General features: G+C 39.6%; 2 protein-coding genes across 3 annotated transcripts in view; one reads left to right on the top strand and one right to left on the bottom strand.

Moving 5' to 3' along the window:
* C18H1orf74 (chromosome 18 C1orf74 homolog) overlaps nt 1-20,463 on the top strand; it is a 145,586-nt gene that overhangs the window by 63,656 nt on the left and 61,467 nt on the right. The gene's annotated exons all lie outside the window — the stretch shown is intronic.
* The window catches only part of HSD11B1 (hydroxysteroid 11-beta dehydrogenase 1), a 43,670-nt gene continuing 30,804 nt past the window's right edge, over nt 7,598-20,463 (bottom strand). The window contains exons 5-6 of the mRNA XM_049858579.1: nt 10,041-10,184; nt 7,598-8,146 (exon numbers count right to left, since the gene is read on the bottom strand). Of these exons, the coding sequence (XP_049714536.1) occupies nt 7,929-8,146; nt 10,041-10,184 (362 nt within the window). The 3' untranslated portion in view covers nt 7,598-7,928. The remainder of the gene's footprint in view (nt 8,147-10,040; nt 10,185-20,463) is intronic.

Raw genomic sequence — 20,463 nt, 5'->3', positions numbered from 1 at the left:
ATTAAGGTTGTTTCTTAATTTTTTGGTTCCTACAAATGTAGTATTTGCTGGAATTTTTATTTTTCTAGAAATTATTACAATAATTTCTTTGTGAGAAGAGACTATTTTTGTTAAAAAAAAATAGTGCTGGATAGTCTCAAGCTAGAGTCAGTATCAGCTTTGCATGATGACTGAGGGAGAAAAAGGAGGATGGGGGCTGAATACTCTGAGGGTCAGGGTCAGATATGAGGTGGAGCCAGGAAAGAGACACGAAAGCTTTGAAGGTGACATGGCCAAGGGGGAGCTTTTGAGTTAATGATGCACACTGAATGGACGGGGACACACTCTTCCTTCTCTCCTCCGAAATGTTGAGAAACTGCTGAATTGCTCACTAATACTTCAGTGAGGGTGGAATTACTTTTGGAATCCACAAAGAGATGCAGAAGTTTTGTGTCAAGGCCGGTGAGAAAGGAGCAGTGAACGTCTGGATTCCACATACAATGTTAAAATGGACATCCTTGTACGTTACTTTTGAGTTCACGATAGAGTGAGCTAGGAAGGCAAGATTCTTTTAAAAGGAAGTCGTCCACGGACAACAGCCATTTGTATTGCTGGCACTGCTGAAGCTGGGGCGTGGCTCTTGCTGCAAGAACCTCTGCCACTCACTACTGCCACTGTCACCTGATGGATTCAGTACAGTCTCTGTTTTTACAACACTAGCTCCTGATGAGGTCTGGCATGACTATGCAGGAGAAGTAGAATGGAAACGTAACTATCTGGCTTCTGTATAGACTTATAGTGGGAGTGGTCGCTGTGACTTTTTCTCCAATCAAGACTCATAAGATGGGGTCTACTCCTATCATAAAGAGGGAATTGGATATTGGGCAACCACACAAAACCAAACCAAACCATCAAAACCAAAATAAGACATAAAATTTGCTACAAAATTTACTCATGTTGCTACATGTATTAAGATTTATTTATTTCAAGTGTTATGTTGTATTTCATCATATGGCAGAAACATGGTTTATGTATTCTTTCCTTTACTGAGGCACAGCTAGGTTATTTCTACCTGAATGTTATAGACAGTGCCACAGTTACCATGTTTAGGTATATTCTGGTAATATCTAAGGTAGATAGTTATTGGTGAAGTTGTTGGATTGCAGGTTATGAATATCTTCCCCCCCTTTTTTTTTTATTAAGCTAAATTATTATCTGGGGCTGGCACTATTGGTTAGCCAGAAGTCCTCCTTTCATTCCTTCCTTGTCAGCAGAACTCCAATTTTGTTTGGATATCAGACAGCTATGTGTTTCTCATGGGGCTGTGTCCCTACCAAAATCAAGGGGGTAAGTCTTAAGCGTTCCAAACTAATTATGGTATTCCCAGTACCTTTGCCAACTGATTATCATGGTCATATGATGCAAATCTATACCAGATGAATGGAGTGTGAAGGGAATTCTGTTGGGGGTTTCCAGGAAAGTTATTTCCCCCCCCGATTCATTCATTCTTTCAGCAAAAATATATTTGATGTCTATTTTATGGTAAGTATTGTTCTAGGCTCTCTTGGAGTTATATTCTAATTGGTGGGGAGAGGAATACAGAGGCAATAAACAAACAAAAAAGTACAATATAACAGGTGCTAATAACTGCTGTCCCCTGTGTGTGTGTCAGTTTGTTGTACTGTGGGGGCTTGCATGTTGCTGTGATACTGGAACCTATGCCACCAGTATTCAAATACCAGCAGACTCACCCATGGCAGACAGGTTTCAGCTGAGCTTCCAGATGGAGACAGAGTAGGAAGGAGCACCCAGAAATCTACTTCTGAAAAGAATTAGCCAATGAAAACCTTATGAATTGCAGTAGAACACTGATATAGTGCCAGAAGATGAGCCCTTCAGGTCGGAAGGCACTCAAAAGACTACTGGGGAAGAGCTGCCTCCTCAAAGTAGAGTCAACCTTAATGACATGGATGGAGTAAAGCTTTCAGGACCTTCATTTGCTGATGTGTCGTGGCTCAAAATGAGAAGAAACAGCTGCAAACATCCATTAATAATTGGAACGTGGAATGTGGAATGTACGAAGTAGGAGCCTAGGAAAATTGGCAGTTGTCAAAAATGAAATGGAACACATAAACATTGATATCTTAGGCATTAGTGAGCTGAGATGGACTGGTATTGGCCATTTTGAATCAGACAATCATATGGTCTATTATGCTATGAATGATAAATTGAAGAGAAATGGAGTTGCCCCCATCATCAAAAAGAACATTTCAAGATCTATCCTGAAGTACAACACTGTCAGTAATAGGATAATATTCATTCGTCTACAAGGAAGACCAGTTAATACGACTATTATTCAAATTTATGCACCAAACACTAAGGCCAAAGATGAGGAACTTGAAGATTTTTACCAGCTTCTGCAGTATGAAATTGATTGAACATGCAATCAGGATGCATTGATAATTACTGGTGATTGGAATGCAAAAGTTGGAAACAAAAACGAAGGATTGGTAGTTGGAAAGTATAGCTTTGGTGATAGAAACGATGCTGGAGATCGCGTGATAGAATTTTGCAAGAGCAATGGCATCTTCATTGCAGATACGTTTTTCACCAACATAAGCGGCAACTATACATGCGGACCTCACTAGATGGAATACACAGGAATCAAATCGACTACATCTGTGGAAAGAGACGATGGAAAAGCTCAATATCATCTGTCAGAACAAGGCCAGGGGCTGACTGTGGACCGACCATCAATTGCTCATATGCAAATTCAAGTTGAAACTGAAGAAAATTAGAACAAATCCACAAGAGCCAAAGTAAGACCTTGATTATATCCCGTCTGAATTTAGAGACCTTCTCAAGAAGAGATTTGATGTGTTGAACACTAATGACTGAAGACCGGACACATTGTGGAAAGACATCATATGTGAAGAAAGCAAAGACAAAATGGATGTCAGACGAGACTCTTAAACTCACTCTTGAATGTAAAGTAGCTAAAGCGGAAGGAAGAAATGATGAAGTAAAAGAGTTAAACAGAAGATTTCAAAGGGCATCTCGAGAAGACCAAGTAAAGTATTTATAATGACATGTGCAAAGACTTGGAGATAGAAAACCAAAAGGCAAGAACATGCTTGGCATTTCTCAAGCTGAAAGAACTGAAGGAAAAATTCAATCCTCAACTTGCAATACTGAAGAATCTTACGGGAAAAATATTAAATGACACAGGAAGCATCAAAAGAAGATGGAAAGAATACACAGAATCACTATACCAAAATGAATCAGTCAACCTTCAGCCATTTCAGGAGGTAGCATATGAGCAGGAACCGATGGTACTGAAGGAAGAAGCCCAAGCTGCACTGAAGGTGCTGGTGAAAAACAAGGCTCCAGGAACTGACGGAATACCAATTGAGATGTTTCAACAAATGGATACAGCGCTAGAAGTAGTCACTCGTCTATGATAAGAAATTTGAAAGACAGCTACCTGGCCATCTGACTGGAAGAGATCTATATTTATGCCTATTTCCAAGACAAGGATTCCACTGAATGCGGAAATTATTGAACAATATTAATATCACACGCAAGTAAAATTTTGCTGAAGATCATTCAAAAGCAGCAGCAAGCTGGATTCAAAAGAAGACGTGGAACAAGGGATATCATTGCTGATGTCAGATGTATCCTGGCTGAAAGCAGAGAATACCAGAAAGATGTTTACCTGTGTTTTATTGACTATACAAAGGGATTCAACTCTGTGGATCATAACAAATTATGGATAACATTGTGAAGGATGGGAATTTCAGAACACTTAATCGTGCTCATGAGGAACCTCATGAGGATCAAGAGGCAGTTGTTCGAACAGAACAAGGGGATACTGTGTGGTTTAAAGTCATGAAAAGTGTGTGTCAGGGTTGTACCCTTTCACCATACCTATTCAATCTGTATGCTGTGCAAATAATCCAAGAACCTGGACTATATGAAGAAGAATGGGGCATCAGGATTGCAGGAATACTTATTAACATCTTGTGATATACAGATGACACAGCCTTACTTGCTGAAAGCAAAGAGGACTTAAATCACTTACTGATGAACATCAAAGACCACAGCCTTCAGTATGGATTACACCTCAACATAAAACAAAAATCCTCACAACTGGATCAATAAGCAACATCATGATAAACAGAGAAAAGATTGAATTTGTCAAGAATTTCATTTTGCTTGGATTCACAATTAACACCCATGGAAGCAGCAGTCAAGAAATCAAAAGATGCACTGCATTGGGCAAATCTGCTCTAAAAGACCTCTTTAAAGTGTTGAAAAGCAAAGATGTCACCTTGAAGACTAGGGTGCGCCTCACCCAAACCATGGTGTTTTCAATTGCCTCATATGCGTGTGAAAGCTGGACAATGAATAAGGAAGACCAAAGAATAATTGACGCCTTTGAATTGTGGTGTTGGAGAAGAGTATTCAATATACCATGGACTGCCAAAAGAACTAACAAATCTGTCTTGGAAGAAGTACAACCAGAATGCTCCTTAGAAGCAAGGATGGGGAGACTACATCTCACATACTTTGGACATGTTATCAGGAGGGATCAGTCCCTGGGGAAAGACATCATGGCTTGGTAAAGTAGAGGGTCAGTGAAAAAGAGGAAGACCCTCAATGAGATGGATTGACACAGTGGCACCAATGATGGGCTTAAGCATAACAACAATTATGAGGATGGTGCAGGACTGGGCAGTGTTTCCTTCTGCTGTACACAGGGTTGCTATGAGTCAGAACCAACTCGACGACACCTAACAACAACAACAACTGCTATGAAGAAAAACAAATTATAGGAAGAGGGATAAGGAGCCTAAGAGCTGAGGTTACTGTTCTACATCAGATGTTGGGGGAAGGTCTCTTTGAGAAGGTGGCATTTGAATGGATACATAAATAGGGAGTTATCTGGGGAAAGAACATTCTGGCTAGAATAGCAAGGACAAAGGCTCTGAGGTCCAAGTGTCCTTGGAATGCTAGAAACAGCAAAAGGATCAGTGTGGCTGGAATGATATAATCAGATGTACATTTTAAAAGATGACTCTGGTTGCTGTGAGAAGAATGGACTGTAGGAGCCAAGAGTGGTAGCAGGCAGACCAGTTACGGGGGCCACTATAATAATGTAAAAATAAGAACCTTTTCTGCCTAAGGATATTACAATTTATATGTAACAACTAGAACCACAGCAGCCATTTTATGACCAGACGGTGAGCTAGCCCAAGAGGAAAGATGAAAAGAACCTGGACCTTATGACATAAATTAACCAACATGGAACCACCCATATCGAGACCTCTTATTTGGAAAAAAGAAGTTTACCTTAATGCTTAAATTATTTTGAATTGGTGTATCCATTGGCATCTAAACAAACTCTCCAAAGTGATTTTACCAATGTGCACTCCACCAGCAAAGTATGACTCTTCCTTGAACGTAGCCAACACTTTTTCTTATCAGTATTTCATTCCCACTCACAGGTGTAATATTGTATTTCATTGTTTTAAGTTGCATTTTCCTGATTACTAGTGAGGTTTAACATGTGAAAGATTTTGAAATGTCCCCTTTCCCCTAGCTCCCACCCCTCAAAGAAAGAAAATGACTGGGTGTTCTGTGTGGTGGAACTTCTGGGTTTCCTCAGCTCGTCATTGTCTTTGAGCTGTTTTATAACTCTTTAAGTTAAAAAATACTTGTAGTAATGCAAATGATTGTTGTCAACAGAAATGAAAATTGTGTCGTGGAGATGCAGTTGATTACTGCTGTGCAGATATTGAACAGCTTTACATTTATTAAGCAATATTCTTGATTACCTATACACCCTCTCCTCTTGAAGACTAATAGTCATGTGATGCTGTTTGCTGAAACTTTGAGCATTTAAAATGGCTTTGTAACATTTATCTTCCTGGGCAAGAGTTCCCTGGAATAGTAAAGTCATGGTGACAAAGAGAATGGAATTGTAATGTCATGTTAGTGAAGACAGTAAGGCATGTGGGTGCAGATAGTTTGGTTTTCAGGCCTGATTTCTGAGATCTTCCCTTTCGGATTACGGAGAAAGCTCATTTAGCAAGAAGTTTAACCCCTCCCCATCCAAATTCTAATTTAATTTTAATATTGTCTCAATCCTTCAGTAAAGGAATTACTGCATCCCATCTCCTCACACAATGTCTGTGGAAAAAAAAAAAAAAAGGGAGCCTCAATTCTACAGGAAAGTTTGGGATGTTGATCTGATTGATCAGAAACTGAGACCACATTTAATATGTATATGTATGTGTTATTACGCTATCTAGTCAGAAACCAGACTTCAGATTTTTGCTCTATTTGGTCAGGTCTTTCTTGCTCCCTCGTACTGAACATTTCTTGGAAAGGACCTCTTTCTAAGAAAAGTCCAGCCATATTCATACTCTCAGATACAGCTCTGTGTCCATGTGGCTGGCTGGCTCAATGGACTCAAATCTGTTCTGCCGCCCAGGCATTCAGATTCATAGGAGGAAAAAGGAGAAGTTTCCCTTATGCTTCCAGGCCCATGTCTCGTGTCCTAGCATCAGTTACCATGGAGGCCCTACATTGGAGAGTGCCGGGTTCATGCTGAATATGCTCCATCTCTCACTCCAGAACATCCTCCATGCTTTTCATTCTGTTCTGTGCATTGGGAAGCTGATCTCTATGGTCTCTATCCGTCTCCTCCCTTGCCTCTCTGTTCCGCTAATGGGAAGCAGCACCATGAGATCTGAGGGAGGGAAGAGAATGAGGGCGAGGTATTTATTCTCCTAGCTCCCTCCTTGATGGTCCTTGGTGTGCTAGTTGAATCACTTAACTGCGTGCCACAGCTCCTGTCACGTGGCCCTCTCCAAACAGTTCTTTCCATCTCTGAGCCCTGGAAACAGTTCACTCCTTTTGTTCCAATGGGCATAGGCTTGGAAACAGCTCTACTTGCTCTGAGACTGCAGTTCCTCTTGTGATTTCCTTATACCTTGCCCACACTTTTGTAAAGAGTCCCTTTTTATTAAACTCTACTAAAATTATCCAATTTGAGCATGCCATCCATACCTGTTGGGGCCCTGATCAATGCAGGGCTTTGCTGAGTTGTTAATATAGCTGATATTTTGTTTGACATTTTGTTGTTGTCAAGTGATGCCTGTCAAGAGTTTGATAAATATTTGCAGAATGAATGAGTGACTGAATGCTTGAGTGGCAAGATTTAAACTGCAGCCCCTCTTCTCCAAACTTCCAGTGTACAGCTGAGCATTCACATATAAGTAGAAATGCTTGATGTACTCTCAGCCCAGTGACTGGCATAGGCTCTGGGGCTCCAGTATCCAGGGACCTCCACTTCCATGGCCTTGCCCTAGTGACTCATGCCCAGGGATCCTCCTTCCAAGAGGAGCAAGATCGGTGAATGCAAAGAACATCTGAAATATACAGAAAAGGTAAGGATATCGTGTCCACCAAATGAAAAGTTAAATGATTTTTTTTCAACTGAGGAACAGATTCTGTGGTTCAGACCACAAATTACAAAATGCATATTGAAAGATGTCACTTGGGTTTTAAAGAAACCATATTGAATGAATTCAAGTAATAGCTACCAGTTATGAATTTTTAAAGTTTATGTGACCTTTATTATAATTAATTTTGTATTAATCATCATAATATTATTATACATAAGAGGTAAATTTGATATAACTACCTTATAATTATACCTGTGGTTACTATCAGTTTCACAACTACAGGCTGCAGTGGTTCTTGACATTTATTATAATTAAATTTCTACTGTGCAACTGTTAGAGGAACCCCTTCAAATTATGAGATGTGAACTGTGATTTGCAAATCTCTAGGAATGCTCTATTTATCCTGCTGGAATATGGCTTCACAGATGGAGCCCAGATAAATATCTGGCAGAAAAGTTCCAGGCTCCCCCACAGTGCCTAGTTGTTTATAAATTTGTCCATATTATAACTCCTTAAGGAGAGAAATTCCATGAACTTCCTCCCTGGATTTCCCAGCAAGAAAGCAAGCCAGGGTGAATTGTTATAATATACTTCCTCTTGGCGCAGGGCTCCCGCTTTGATGATCTCCAGGGCACATTCATCCTTTGGAGCTGGGTTGCCATCAACTATTCCAGAAATTGCCTTCATGGCTGTTTCTGTAGAATGAGAAGGGAAGAGTGGGGTTATCAAAAACTAGTATGGTCTACATGATGGAAGACCAGTGGTTTAGCTGCTGGGGACTGTTTGCCAGTGCTTGTTCAGCACTACTGGGAACACATACAGCCTGGGAATGTTTAGGCCTGTGGGACAAAGAGAGGCTGTAGTATTAACACGGTCCTGCCTTCCCAGATGAAGATTTTTCAGGGTAGTTAGAAGTGGTCAGTTGGGAGATTTGAATCATGCTGTCTTTGGTGTTTTGGCTGGGAGGGAATGTAGGGGGCCAGAATGAGGGCAGAAGTCATTATGAGCCAGTAGCTAATGGGAAGAATCAGTGGGCAAAAACAGAGTGCTATATGATAATGGGAAACCCTGGTGGCATAGTGGTTAAGTGCTACGGCTGCTAACCAAAAGGCCAGCAGTTCAAATCCACCAGTCGCTCCTTGGAAACTCTATGGGGCAGTTCTACTCTGCCCTTTTGGGTCGCTATGAGTTGGAATCAACTCGACAGCAGCGGGTTTTGTTTTTGGATATACTTATAAAAGGAAGAGATGGACAAGAATCCAGGCTTTTAGTCCCTTGCCAACACTAGTCCCTTCGTTTAGAAGGTAATTCTATTGTTACCTTCTCTTTCTGTCCAAGTTTTCAGGTTCTCTCTTTGTTGCCATCTCTTTCTTGTCTCTCTCTCTCTTTTTTTTTAACTACTACTCAGTTACTGTTTAAATGAAGTTTTCTTATATTTCCTGCTGAATGTTTTAGGTGGACTTGTATTTGGACTTAAAGAAAAGTTGCAAAGATTGTACAAAATGTTCCCTTATATCCTTTACCCTGCTTCCCCTAACCTTAACATCATACATAACCCTTGTGTAATTATCAAGAACAGTTACAATAACTAAACTACAGACCTTATTTTTTCACTGATGCCCCCTGTCTGCCCCAGAATCCTACCCAAGATTGCATTTAGTTATTTCTCCTTTGTCTCCTCCAGTGTGTGACAATTTTCTTAGTCTTCCCTTGTCTCTTGTAGCATTGACACTTTTGAAGAGTACTGATCAATTGTTTTGTACCATGTCCCTCAATTTGGGGGTGTCCAGTGTTCTGTCATGATTGGAGTGAGATTATGCATTTTTTGGCAAGAACACACAAAAATGTTGCTATACCAACTCTTCAGACAGGGATTGTACTGGGCTATGGGATAGAAATGATACTGGTGAAGAGTGGGCTTCTTGGATCAAGTAGGCATGTGAGACTATGTGGGCAGCTCCTGTCTAGAGGGGAGATGAGAGGGCAGAGGGAGTCAGAAGCTGGCTGAATGGACACGAAAAGAGAGAGTGGAGAGAAGGAGTGTGCTGTCTCACTAGGGGGAGAGCAACTAGGAGTACATAAAAAAAAAAAAAAAAAACATAGTAAGGTGTATATAAATTTTTATATGAGAGAGTGACTTGTAAACTTTCACTTAAAGCACAATAAAAATTAAAAAAAATGTTGCTATGTCCTTCTTAGTGCACCATATCAAGGATTTCATAATATTGATATGTCTATTACTGGTGGTGTTATCTAAAAAACACAAACTTGTATTTGGTAAGTCTCATATAGGAAAGTAATGGCCATTGAGTGTCCATAAGGACTTTAGGTGTTCAAAGTGGGGTTAGGTGATGAGTGTGGTGTCACCTAGGATACTTGATGGTCAGAATGGAAAGGAGGTCAAAGAGTGGTCAGGAAGTTCCACTAGTGACAGAAGCCCTTCATTAAATGAGAGGACTACTGCTTTCTCTTTCTCTTGCATGTTTTCAGTGCATTACCCATGAGTCAGAGTTCAGCACTGTTTTTTCCCACAATGGTAAGACAGGCAATTCATTTGCTGGTTTATTTACTCCAATGTCTTGACCTTACCTGTGTTTATGAGGCCAAGGACACAGAGAGTGATTGACACATTGACTTTGGTCACTGAATATTCTGTCCTGATGGAGGAGAAGAACCCATCCAGAGCAAACTTGCTTGCAGAATAGGGAGCAATCAGTGGATTAGCTATTTTCCCTAAATGATAGATTAAAGAAATGGGTTAGTAAGGTGACCCACTTCAGCTTCTGACAGAGCTGATCTTTGCTCTATCTGTAGCAGGTTTTGTGACTTCTGTGGAATCTTCTTGCCCCTTTGAGTCTTAGTTTCTATTCCCTACGGTGATTCTCCTGCTGTGTTGAATTGCTGAAAGAAACATCATCAAGGTGTTGAAGAAACTCCCCTTGCAGAGACTGGGGTGGGCTGTAGTGCAAACTTCATGGAAGAAGGATTAGTTACATTTTTAGTAAGGATGTAAATAAGCTAGGCAACAAAAGAACCATGTAATTGCAGAACTGCCAGTCCTTCCACTTCTGACCCAAGTGAGCTAGGGATCTATGGATTTGACAAGAGTCTTCTGCCAACTCAGTGATCTGTCACTGATAATGGAAAGGGTATGTTTTACCTTCTGCACAAAGAGGTTGTAAACTCCTGTCTTTGTGAAATCTTTATCCTACTTTTCTACCCAAAGCACTTTTCTTACTATACTGGGTTGAATAGTATTCCCCCAAAATTCATGTGCACCTAGAACCTCAGAATGTGATTTTATTTGGAAATAGGGTCTTTTCAGATGTAATTAGTAAGTTAGAATGAGCATATATTGGATTATGGTGAGCCCTAAATGCAATGACAGGGTCCTTATAGGAAGGCCATGTGAACACATAGAGACACACAATAGGAAAAATGCCATGTGAATACGGAGTCAGATTGGAGTAATGCTGCTACAAGACAAGGAACACCAAGGGCTACCAGCAACCACCAGAATCTGGGAAGAGACAAGGGAGGATTCTTTCCTAGGCACCTTAAGAGGGAACATGGCCCTGCTGACACGTTGATTTCAGACATGTAGCCTCTGGAACTTTGAGAGAATAAATTTCTGTTGTTTAAGCCACCCAGTTTGTGGTACCTTGATATGGAAGACCTGGGAAACTAATACATGTACTTTTATCAGCCTGGTTAATTCTTACTCCTGTTTTTCAGAGAACATATAGGCATATGCCTAAGAAGATAGCCTATTCTTTATACCCTTTCCAAGAGGAAGGAGCAGAAGTGGATGGAGACCTTAGACCCTTTGCTGAGCATTGTTAAAATAGCTGCCTTAAAATCCTGGTCCTCTAATTCCAAAATCTGGGTCACTTCAGGATTGGTTTCCACTTCAAATTGATCACCTTTCCTCCTGAGTATGGGCCAAATTTCCTAGTCTTTGCATGTCAAATAACTTTAGATCGTATCTTAGATATTGCAGATGATACATCGTAGAGTCCTTGGATTCTGTCATATTCCTCCAAAGAGTGTTGATTTTGTTTTGTTTTGTTTTAGTGAGTACCATATTGCTATAAAAAAAAAAAAAAAATTTTTTTTTTTTTATATTGCTATACAAATAATGCACCCTTCTGTGTTTGTTTGCCAGCTGTGCCCTCCCCCTGTGAGGCACCCTCACAAGCAGTGCCATGCCAATCCTCTTCCACATGTTGCTGTAAAAAAATTAGCATAGTGTGCTTACAAAAATACCTCACAGAGGGAGGGTTTGGCTGGTTAATGCAGAAATTGCATGTTATTTGTGTAAAAATATAGTAATTGGCTGAAACTCTGTGTCTCTTGCAGTAGGTACCAACTGAAATCTCTGTTCAGTTACTTGAATTTCAACTGGGCTGCTTGATGTCTGCACTGCCTATGCATAATTAAGGGGTCAACTAGAGATTTGGCAGTTTATATTTAAAAATTAGTGTTCTCTCCTTTTGACACTCTCCTTTCTAGGATGTCTGCCTTTACTCCTCTGCTGCTACAGTAGCCCAGAACTCTCCATTTTGGTTCTTTAAGCCAGTAAGAGTACAGGTTTCTATCCAAGATATGGCACTTGGGCAAAAAGTTAAAAATTGAGAAACTCACCTATTATCACTTCCTCCTTCCAAGTGTCAACACCCTCCAATTTCTGTCTGCTTTTGGTTACTCTCCAGTGCTTTCAAAAGTTGTTTGGTCTATTTTATGCAAAGTTTATAGTTGTTATCTGAGGAATGTTGGTCTGTAAGATACAACTGTGTCACTACTAGGACTGGAACGTCTATAATTTTTAAAATATTATGAGGTTGAATGCCACATCAGTAAAGAGGTCATGGCTAATTCAATAAAATGCTGGGAAAATTATTGGTTTATTAATTGGAAAAAATAAGTTAGTTCATTATTTTATATCATATATATCATATATATATGTATGTTTGTAGCCCTGGTGGTGCAGTGGTTAAGCGTTAAGCACCAATCAAAAGGTTGGCAGTTCAGCTCCACCAGCCACTCCTTGAAAGCCCCGTGGGTCAGCTCTACTCCATCCTATAGGGTCACTATGAGTCAGAATCGACTAAATGGCGATGGGTTTGGTATGTGTATTTATATGTATATGAAAAATTGTGGCAGACAATATTGTCTACCCACTTTCCCTTCTTTAATAATAGAGGCTGATTTTGTTCAGGACCAAAATGTGATTAGATAAAAATACTCATCTCCCCAAGATTCCCTTGCTTCTATGGGTGGGCATGTGAACTAGTTCTTGGCAATGAGAAGTTTAACAGGTGGGGTTTCCAGGAAAGATATTATTTCCTGATAAATAGATGGGGTTAAGTAGCATGCAACTTTTCCATTTTGCCGTTTTCTTTTCTTCCTAAATGGAATTAATATGTGATGCCTATAATTGCAGCAGTTATCTTGTGAGCTTGAAGGAAAACTTACATATTAAGGGTAGAGGAACAGAAATGTGGAATAAGCTTAGATTCTTGAGGGTGTCATAAGTCCACCAAATCTGCCCTGAACTTTCTGTTACTGGAGAAAAAGAAATCCCTATGTGTGTTAAGCCACTATAAAAAAAAATAAGACCTGGAGTATATCCCACCTGAATTTAGAGACCATCTCAAGAACAGATTTGACGTATTGAACACTAGTGACTGAAGGCCAGATGAGTTGTGGAGTGACATCAAGGACATCATCCATGAAGAAAGCAAGAGGTCACTGAAAAGACAGGAAAGAAAGAAAAGACCAAGACGGATGTCAGAGGAAACTCTGAAACTTGCTCTTGAGTGTCGAGCAGCTAAAGCAAAAGGAAGAATTGATGAAATAAAAGAACTGAACAGAAGATTTCAAAGGGCCTCTTGAGAAGACAAAATAAAGTATTATAATGACATGTGCAAAGAGCTGGAGATGGAAAACCAAAAGGGAAGAACATGCTCAGCGTTTCTCAAGCTGAAAGAACTAAAGAAAAAATTCAAGCCTCGAGTTGCAATAGTGAAGGATTCCATGGGGGAAAATATTAAACGACGTAGGAAGCATCAAAAGAAGATGGAAGGAATACACAGAGTCATTATACCGAAAAGAATTAGTTGATATTCAACCATTTCAAGAGGTGGCATATGATCAGGAACTGATGGTACTGAAGGAAGAAGTCCAAGCTGCTCTGAAGGGATTGGTGAAAAACAAGGCTCCAGGGATTGATGGAATATCAATTGAGATCTTTCAGCAAACAGATGCAGCACTGGAGGTGCTCACTCGTCTATGCCAAGAAATATGGAAGACAGCTTCCTGGCCAATTGACTGGAAGAGACCCATATTTGTGCCTATTCCCAAGAAAGGTGATCCAACCGAATGCGGAAATTATAGAACAATATCATTAATATCACACGCAAACAAAATTTTGCTGAAGATCATTCAAAAGTGGCTGTAGCAGTATATCGACAGGGAACTGCCAGAAATTCAGGCCAGTTTCAGAAGAGGACATGGAACCAGGGATATCATTGCTGATATCAGATGGATCCTGGCTGAAAGCAGAGAATACCAGAAGGATGTTTACCTGTGTTTTATTGACTATGCAAAGGCATTCGACTGTGTGGATCGTAACAAACTATGGATAACATTGCGAAGAATGGGAATTCCAGAAAACTTAGTTGTGCTCTTGCAGAGCCTTTACATAGATCAAGAGGAAGTTGTTCAGACAGAACAAGGGGATACTGTGTGGTTTAAAGTCAGGAAAGGTGTACGTCAGGGTTGTATTCTTTCACCATACCTATTTAATCTGTATGCTGAACAGATAATAAGAGAAGCTGGACTATATGAAGAAGAATGGGGCATCAGGATTGGAGGAAGACTCATTAACAACCTGCATTATGCAGATGACACAACCTTGTATGCTGAAGGTGAAGAAGAGGACTTGAAGCACTTACTAATGAAGATCAAAGATCACAGTCTTCAGAATGGACTGCACCTTAACATAAAGAAAACAAAAATCCTCACAACTGGACTAATGAGCAACATTGTGATAAACGGAGAAAAGATTGAAGTTGTCAAGGATTTCATTTTACTTGGATCCACAGTCAATAGCCATGGAAGCAGCCGTCAAGAAATCAAAAGGTGCATTGCATTGGGCAAATCTGCTGCAAAGGACCTCTTCAAAGTTTGAAGAGCAAAGATGTCACCTTGAAGACTAAGGCAGACCTGACCCAGGCCATGGCATTTTCAATCACGTCATATGCATGTGAAAGCTGGACAGTGAATAAAGAAGACCGAAGAAGAGTTGATGCTTTTGAATTGTGGTGTTGGCAAAGAATATTGAATATACCATGGACTGCGAAAAGAATGAACAAATTTGTCTTGGAAGAAGTGCAGCCAGAAAGCTCCTTAGAGGCAAGAATGGCGAGACTGCGTCTTACATACTTTGGACATGTTGTCAGGAGGGATCAGTCCCTGGAGAAGGACATCATGCTTGGCAGAGTACCGGGTCAGCAGAAAAGAGGAAGACCCTCAACGAGGTGGATTGCCATAGTGGGTGCAACAGTGAGCTCAAGCATAAGAACGATTGTAAGGATGGCACAGGACAGGGCAGTGTTTCATTCTGTTGTGCATAGGGTCACTATGAGTCAGAACTGACTCGATGGTACCTAACAACAACAACAACAACGAGGAAACCATTTGCAGCATATCAGTCAGACACAATCTTACTAGCCTCAATTCTTATACAGAGTGCTTACAAATAATAATAAAAAAAATACAAACACTCTAGGGAACTTTTTTTTCTTTTACTTTTTGGTTGGCTCAGCATCTCTTTAGGGAACTACTCCAACTCCATTCTCAATCATGAGTTTTAGGTTGGGATAACTCCACAACCAAGTTTCAGGGATAAATGTGTGATACACAATGGTCATTCAGAGCATCTTATAACACTAGGAATACTGAGTAGTCTGGGGATGGGCCAATGATCCAAGCAGGGCTGCAGTACACATTCTTAGTTGCCTAAACAACATTTATTTCCTTTTCTTCCTTTGCAACAGAACCCCAGTTTAATGAATGTTTCCACCTATTGCAAAGAGTACTGGTTATCTCTCAATATATCTTCTGCCCTTCTTCCTTAGTAGTAAACCAGGTGTCACTGAGTCAACTCCAACTCATGGTGACCAAATGTGTGTCACAGTAGAACTGTTCTCCATAGGGTTTTCAGTTGCTGATTTTTTGGAGATGATTGCCAGGACTTTCTTTCTACCATAGAGAAGAACGTCTGATTTTTAGGTGGGCTAATAGTTTCCTGGAACAAAATCCATGTTTTTTTTTTTTTTTTCAGTCAGATGTTGCTAAATGATTACATTCTCTCCAATAGGAAGTTAGAAGAAGTATACCATGTGACTTCTGGGACATGTCCTTAAAGAGAGAGATCAGGCTCTCCCTTCCCTCTCTTCCCTCCTTTTTGGTGCCTGGAAGTGGGTGTGGTGGCCGTAGCTTGGGAGCTATCTTTAACCATGATGTAGAAGCCACATGTTGAATATGGGAGAACAATGAGATAGAAAGAGGAAATCTGGGTCCCTGACGAACTACTAGCTGCCATACTAGCCCTTCACTACCTACCTTCAGCCTTGGTTTACCTGAGAGAAAAATATGCTTCTAATTGTTTAAGCCACTGTAATTTGTGTTTTCTCTAAACAAAACAAAACAAAAAAAAAATTTTTTTTTTTTCTATCCCAGAGCTGACTCCAATTCTTACTGATAGTCCTTCTCATGTCTAAGCAGCCCAGGTGCCAAAGGAAAGCTGACATCACTTTTACGGGTGGGCTTGTGTAATCTATTTAATCTCATCCTACTTGTACATGATTGATACAGGAATGGGCATGTGGCCCATTTTGGACCAATGAGACCTGAGGAGAATTTTGTCATGGTGTCTTGGAAAATTCTTTGTTCTTCTGAGAGAGTTTCCAAACATAGCAACCCTCCTTCTCATCCACTGGACATTTTGTGCATGGATATGGGGACAGGATCAGCTATCTCATTGTCAACCTGAGGGTGAAGCCACATATGGAAGAGAGCAGAGCAAAGAGATTCACGGGAACATTGAACTTGAGCCAAGTCAACAGTGAAACCAGTCCTACATCTGGGCTTCCAGTTATGTCAATAATTTTCTTTATTGTTTAAGCCAAAAATAAATCCAAATTATTTAAAAGAATAGCACAGTGGTTACAAGTATGAACTCTAGAGACAGATAACCTGGGTGTGAATCCCAAGTATACCATTTCTTAGCTGTAATATATGTCTAATAATATTATTAAGTGGAAATAGTCCATGTAATATACTTAGCACAAAATCTGACATATAGAAAGTATTCAGTAAATGCTATTATTATTGCTACTAATAATTGTAGTATTAATATTAGTAATAGTATTTTAAATTAGTGAGAAAAGTATAAGCTATTCAATTAACCATGTTGGGAGAAATAGCTGACTCCTTGGAGAAAAGAAGAATACCATTCTGATAAATGAAATTAGATTAGAACAGAGACTCATGCTCACACTGCCAGCTGCTTCCCTACCCACCTGAAGAGAGGTGGTAAGTGCTCCCGTGCTGCCAAGCTGGTGACAAGTGGAGCATGCCTGTCCCACCCGCCCAGATATACCAGAACAAAATAAAACAAAAAATCAGGATGGAGCAAACAAACATACAGTCAACCAATCAATCAATAAAACAACACCTTAATGCCTCAGAGACAAGAGACAATATCAAATTATATAAAGAAGCAGGAAAAGATGGGTCAAGTAACTGACTAAAAGGGGTAGAAAACCTTCCTGAGAAAGAAATAGCAATGGAACTATCTGATAAGGAATTCTAAAGACTTACATATAGGAAGCTCAAAGAGATAAAGGAAAACACAGACGAAACCAAGGAAAATACAATACAAGAACAAAATGACAAAATAAATAGAAACCATACAAAACACCAACTAGAAATCAAGAAGATTAACAATAAAATATCAGAAATAGATAACTCAATGGAAGGACATAAAAGTAGAATAAATAAATGGAAAAAGGAATCAGCAAAATAGAGGACAAATCCCTTGATACTAATTTGTTTGAGGAACCATCAGAAAAAAGAATGAAGAAAGCCTAAAAACAAACAAAAAAATTAAAAAAAAATTTACTGGCAGAAAACTTTCCTAATATCATGCAAGATAAAGTTTCTAAGAGGGAGACTCAACAAACCCCATACAAGATACAACAAACCCCATCCCAAGAGAAATTAACCAAGACATATCATAATCAAACTTTCCAAAACCAAAGGCAAAGAAAGAATGCTGAGAGCAGCGTGGGAAAAATGAAATGTCACTTCCAAAGGGGAACCAATAAGACTAAGCTCTGATTTCTCAGCAGAAACCATGCAGGCAAGAAGGCAATGAGATGATATATGTAAAATCCTGAAAGAAAAGAATTGCCAACTAAGAATCATATATACAGCAAAACTTTCTCTCAAATATGATGATGAGACTAAGACATTGGCAGATAAAGATAAATTAATGGAATATGTGAAAAACCAGATCAACCTCACAAAAAATATTAAAGGAAGTCCTTCGGATGAAGAACCAACAATATCAGACAACAACCTAAGATTGAAACACTGACAGCATCACCCAGATACCAACCCAGATAAAGTATCTTCAAAAGTAAAGTTACAAAACTGAAAATGGAACCAGAGACGTCAATTTGTAAATGATGACAACTTTAAAACAAAAAGAAGGAATGAACGATGTAGTTATAGAACTTACATATGGAGAGGAAGTCAAGGCAGTATCAAGAAATAACAGATTGTTTTAAACTTAGGAAGATAAAGGTAGATTTCAGAGTAACCACAAAAAAATTAATACATCTACTCACCAAAATAAAAAAGAAAATCATAAAGACTCAGTGTCATGGATTGAATTATGTCCCCCCAAAAATGTGTGTATCAACTTGGTTAGGCCATGCTTCCTAGTATTGAGTGGTTGTCCTCCACTTTGTGATTGTAATTTTATGTTACTAGGATTAGGGTGGGATTGTACCACCACCCTCACTCAGGTCACCTCCCTGATCCTAGGTAAGGGGAGTTTCCCTGGGAAGTGGCTGTACCACCTTTTATCTCTCAAGGGATAAAAGGGCAGCAAGCAGAGAGTTGGGGACCTCATACAACAAAGAAAGCAGCACGAGGAGCAGAGTGCATCCTTTGAACATGGAGTCCCTGCGCCTGAGAAACTCCTCGACCAGGGGAAGATCGAGGACAAGGAACTTCCTCCAGAGCCAACAGAGAGAGGAAGACTTCCCCTAGAAGCTGACACCCTGAATTTGGACTTGTAGCCTACTTGACTGTGAGAGAATAAACTTCTCTTCGTTAAAGCCATCTACCCATGGTATTTCTGTTATAGCAGTACCAGATGACCAAGACACTCAGTAAACACAAAATCAACAACAATGAAGGAAATGAAAAGAAAATCCATAAATAAAAAGAACTCAGCACAGAAAATTAGAGGAAAAAACTGTCAATGCCACAAAAAAAAGTGTAACAAAATGACAGCAGTAAATTCATACCTTTCGATAATCACAATGAATGTAAATGGTTTAAATGCACCAATCAAGAGACAGAGAGTGGCAAAATGGATTAAAAAAAAAAAAGCATGACCCATCAATATGTTGCCTACAAGAGACACACCTTAGACACAAAGATATAAATAGGTAAAAATCAAAGGATGGAAAATATATATCAAGCAAACAGTTACCAAAAGAGAGTAGGAGTGGCAACACTAATTTCTGATAAAATAGACTTTAAGGCAAGATCCATCATAAGAGACGAGGAATGGCACTATATAATGATTAAAGGGTCAATTCACCAAGAGGACATAACCATAATAAATATTTATGCACCCAATGATAGAGCTCCAAAATATGTAAAACAAACTCTATAAGTTTTGAAAAAAGAAACAGACAGTTCCATAATAATAGTAGACAGCTTCAACACACACTTTTGATGAAGGACAGAACAACAAAAAAGAAACTGAACAAAGATATAGAAGATCTTAAATAACACAATCAACTAATTTGACCTCATAGACATGCACAGAACACTCTACACAACAGCAGCACAGTACACATTCTTCTCCAATGCACACGGATCATTCTCCAAAACAGTCAACATTTTATGCCACAAAGCAAGATCCAGTAATTTCAAGAACATCAGAATAATACAAAGCATCTTCTCTGATCACAATGCTATAAAACTAGAAATCAGTAACAGGAAGACCAAAGGGGGAAAAAAAATCAAATACAGGGAAACTGAATAACACCTTGCTTAAAAGCCAAGTGGTAAAACCACTGGATAATAGAAGATATTAAAAATGAAATAAAAAAATTCCTAGAATCAAATGAGAATGAAAACACAACATACCCAAACCTTTGGGATACAGCAACAGCAGTGCACAGAGGAGGATTTATAGCAATACATGTACACATTGTCTTAGTTATCTAGAGCTGCTATAACAGAAATACCACAAGGAGATGGCTTAAACAAACAGATGTTTATTCTCTCACATTCTAGTATTCTAGAAGCCCAAATTCAGGGTGCCAGCTCCAGGGGAAGGCTTTCTGTCTTTGTCAACTCTGGAGGAAGGTCCTTGTCATCAATCTTCCCGTGGTCAAGGAGCTTCTCTGCACAGGAACCTTGGGTCCAAAGGACACGCTCTGCTCCTAGCATTACTTTCTTGGTAGCATAAGGTTCCCATATCTCTCTGCTCGCTTCTCTCTTTTACATCTCAAAAGAGATTGGCTCAATACACTATCCAATCTTGTAGATTGAGTCCTACCCCATTAACATAACTGCTGCTGATTCCATCTCATCAACTTCATAGAGACAGGATTTACAACATATGGGAAAATCCTTTCAGATGACAAAATGGTGGACAATCACACAATACTGGGAATCATGGCTCAGCCAGATTGAC

This window comes from Elephas maximus, chromosome 18 (assembly GCF_024166365.1).
Source record: "Elephas maximus indicus isolate mEleMax1 chromosome 18, mEleMax1 primary haplotype, whole genome shotgun sequence".
Lineage (NCBI taxonomy): Eukaryota > Metazoa > Chordata > Mammalia > Proboscidea > Elephantidae > Elephas > Elephas maximus.
The sequence above is the reverse complement of the archived record's forward strand: the minus strand, read 5'-3'. Positions and strand labels throughout refer to the sequence as shown.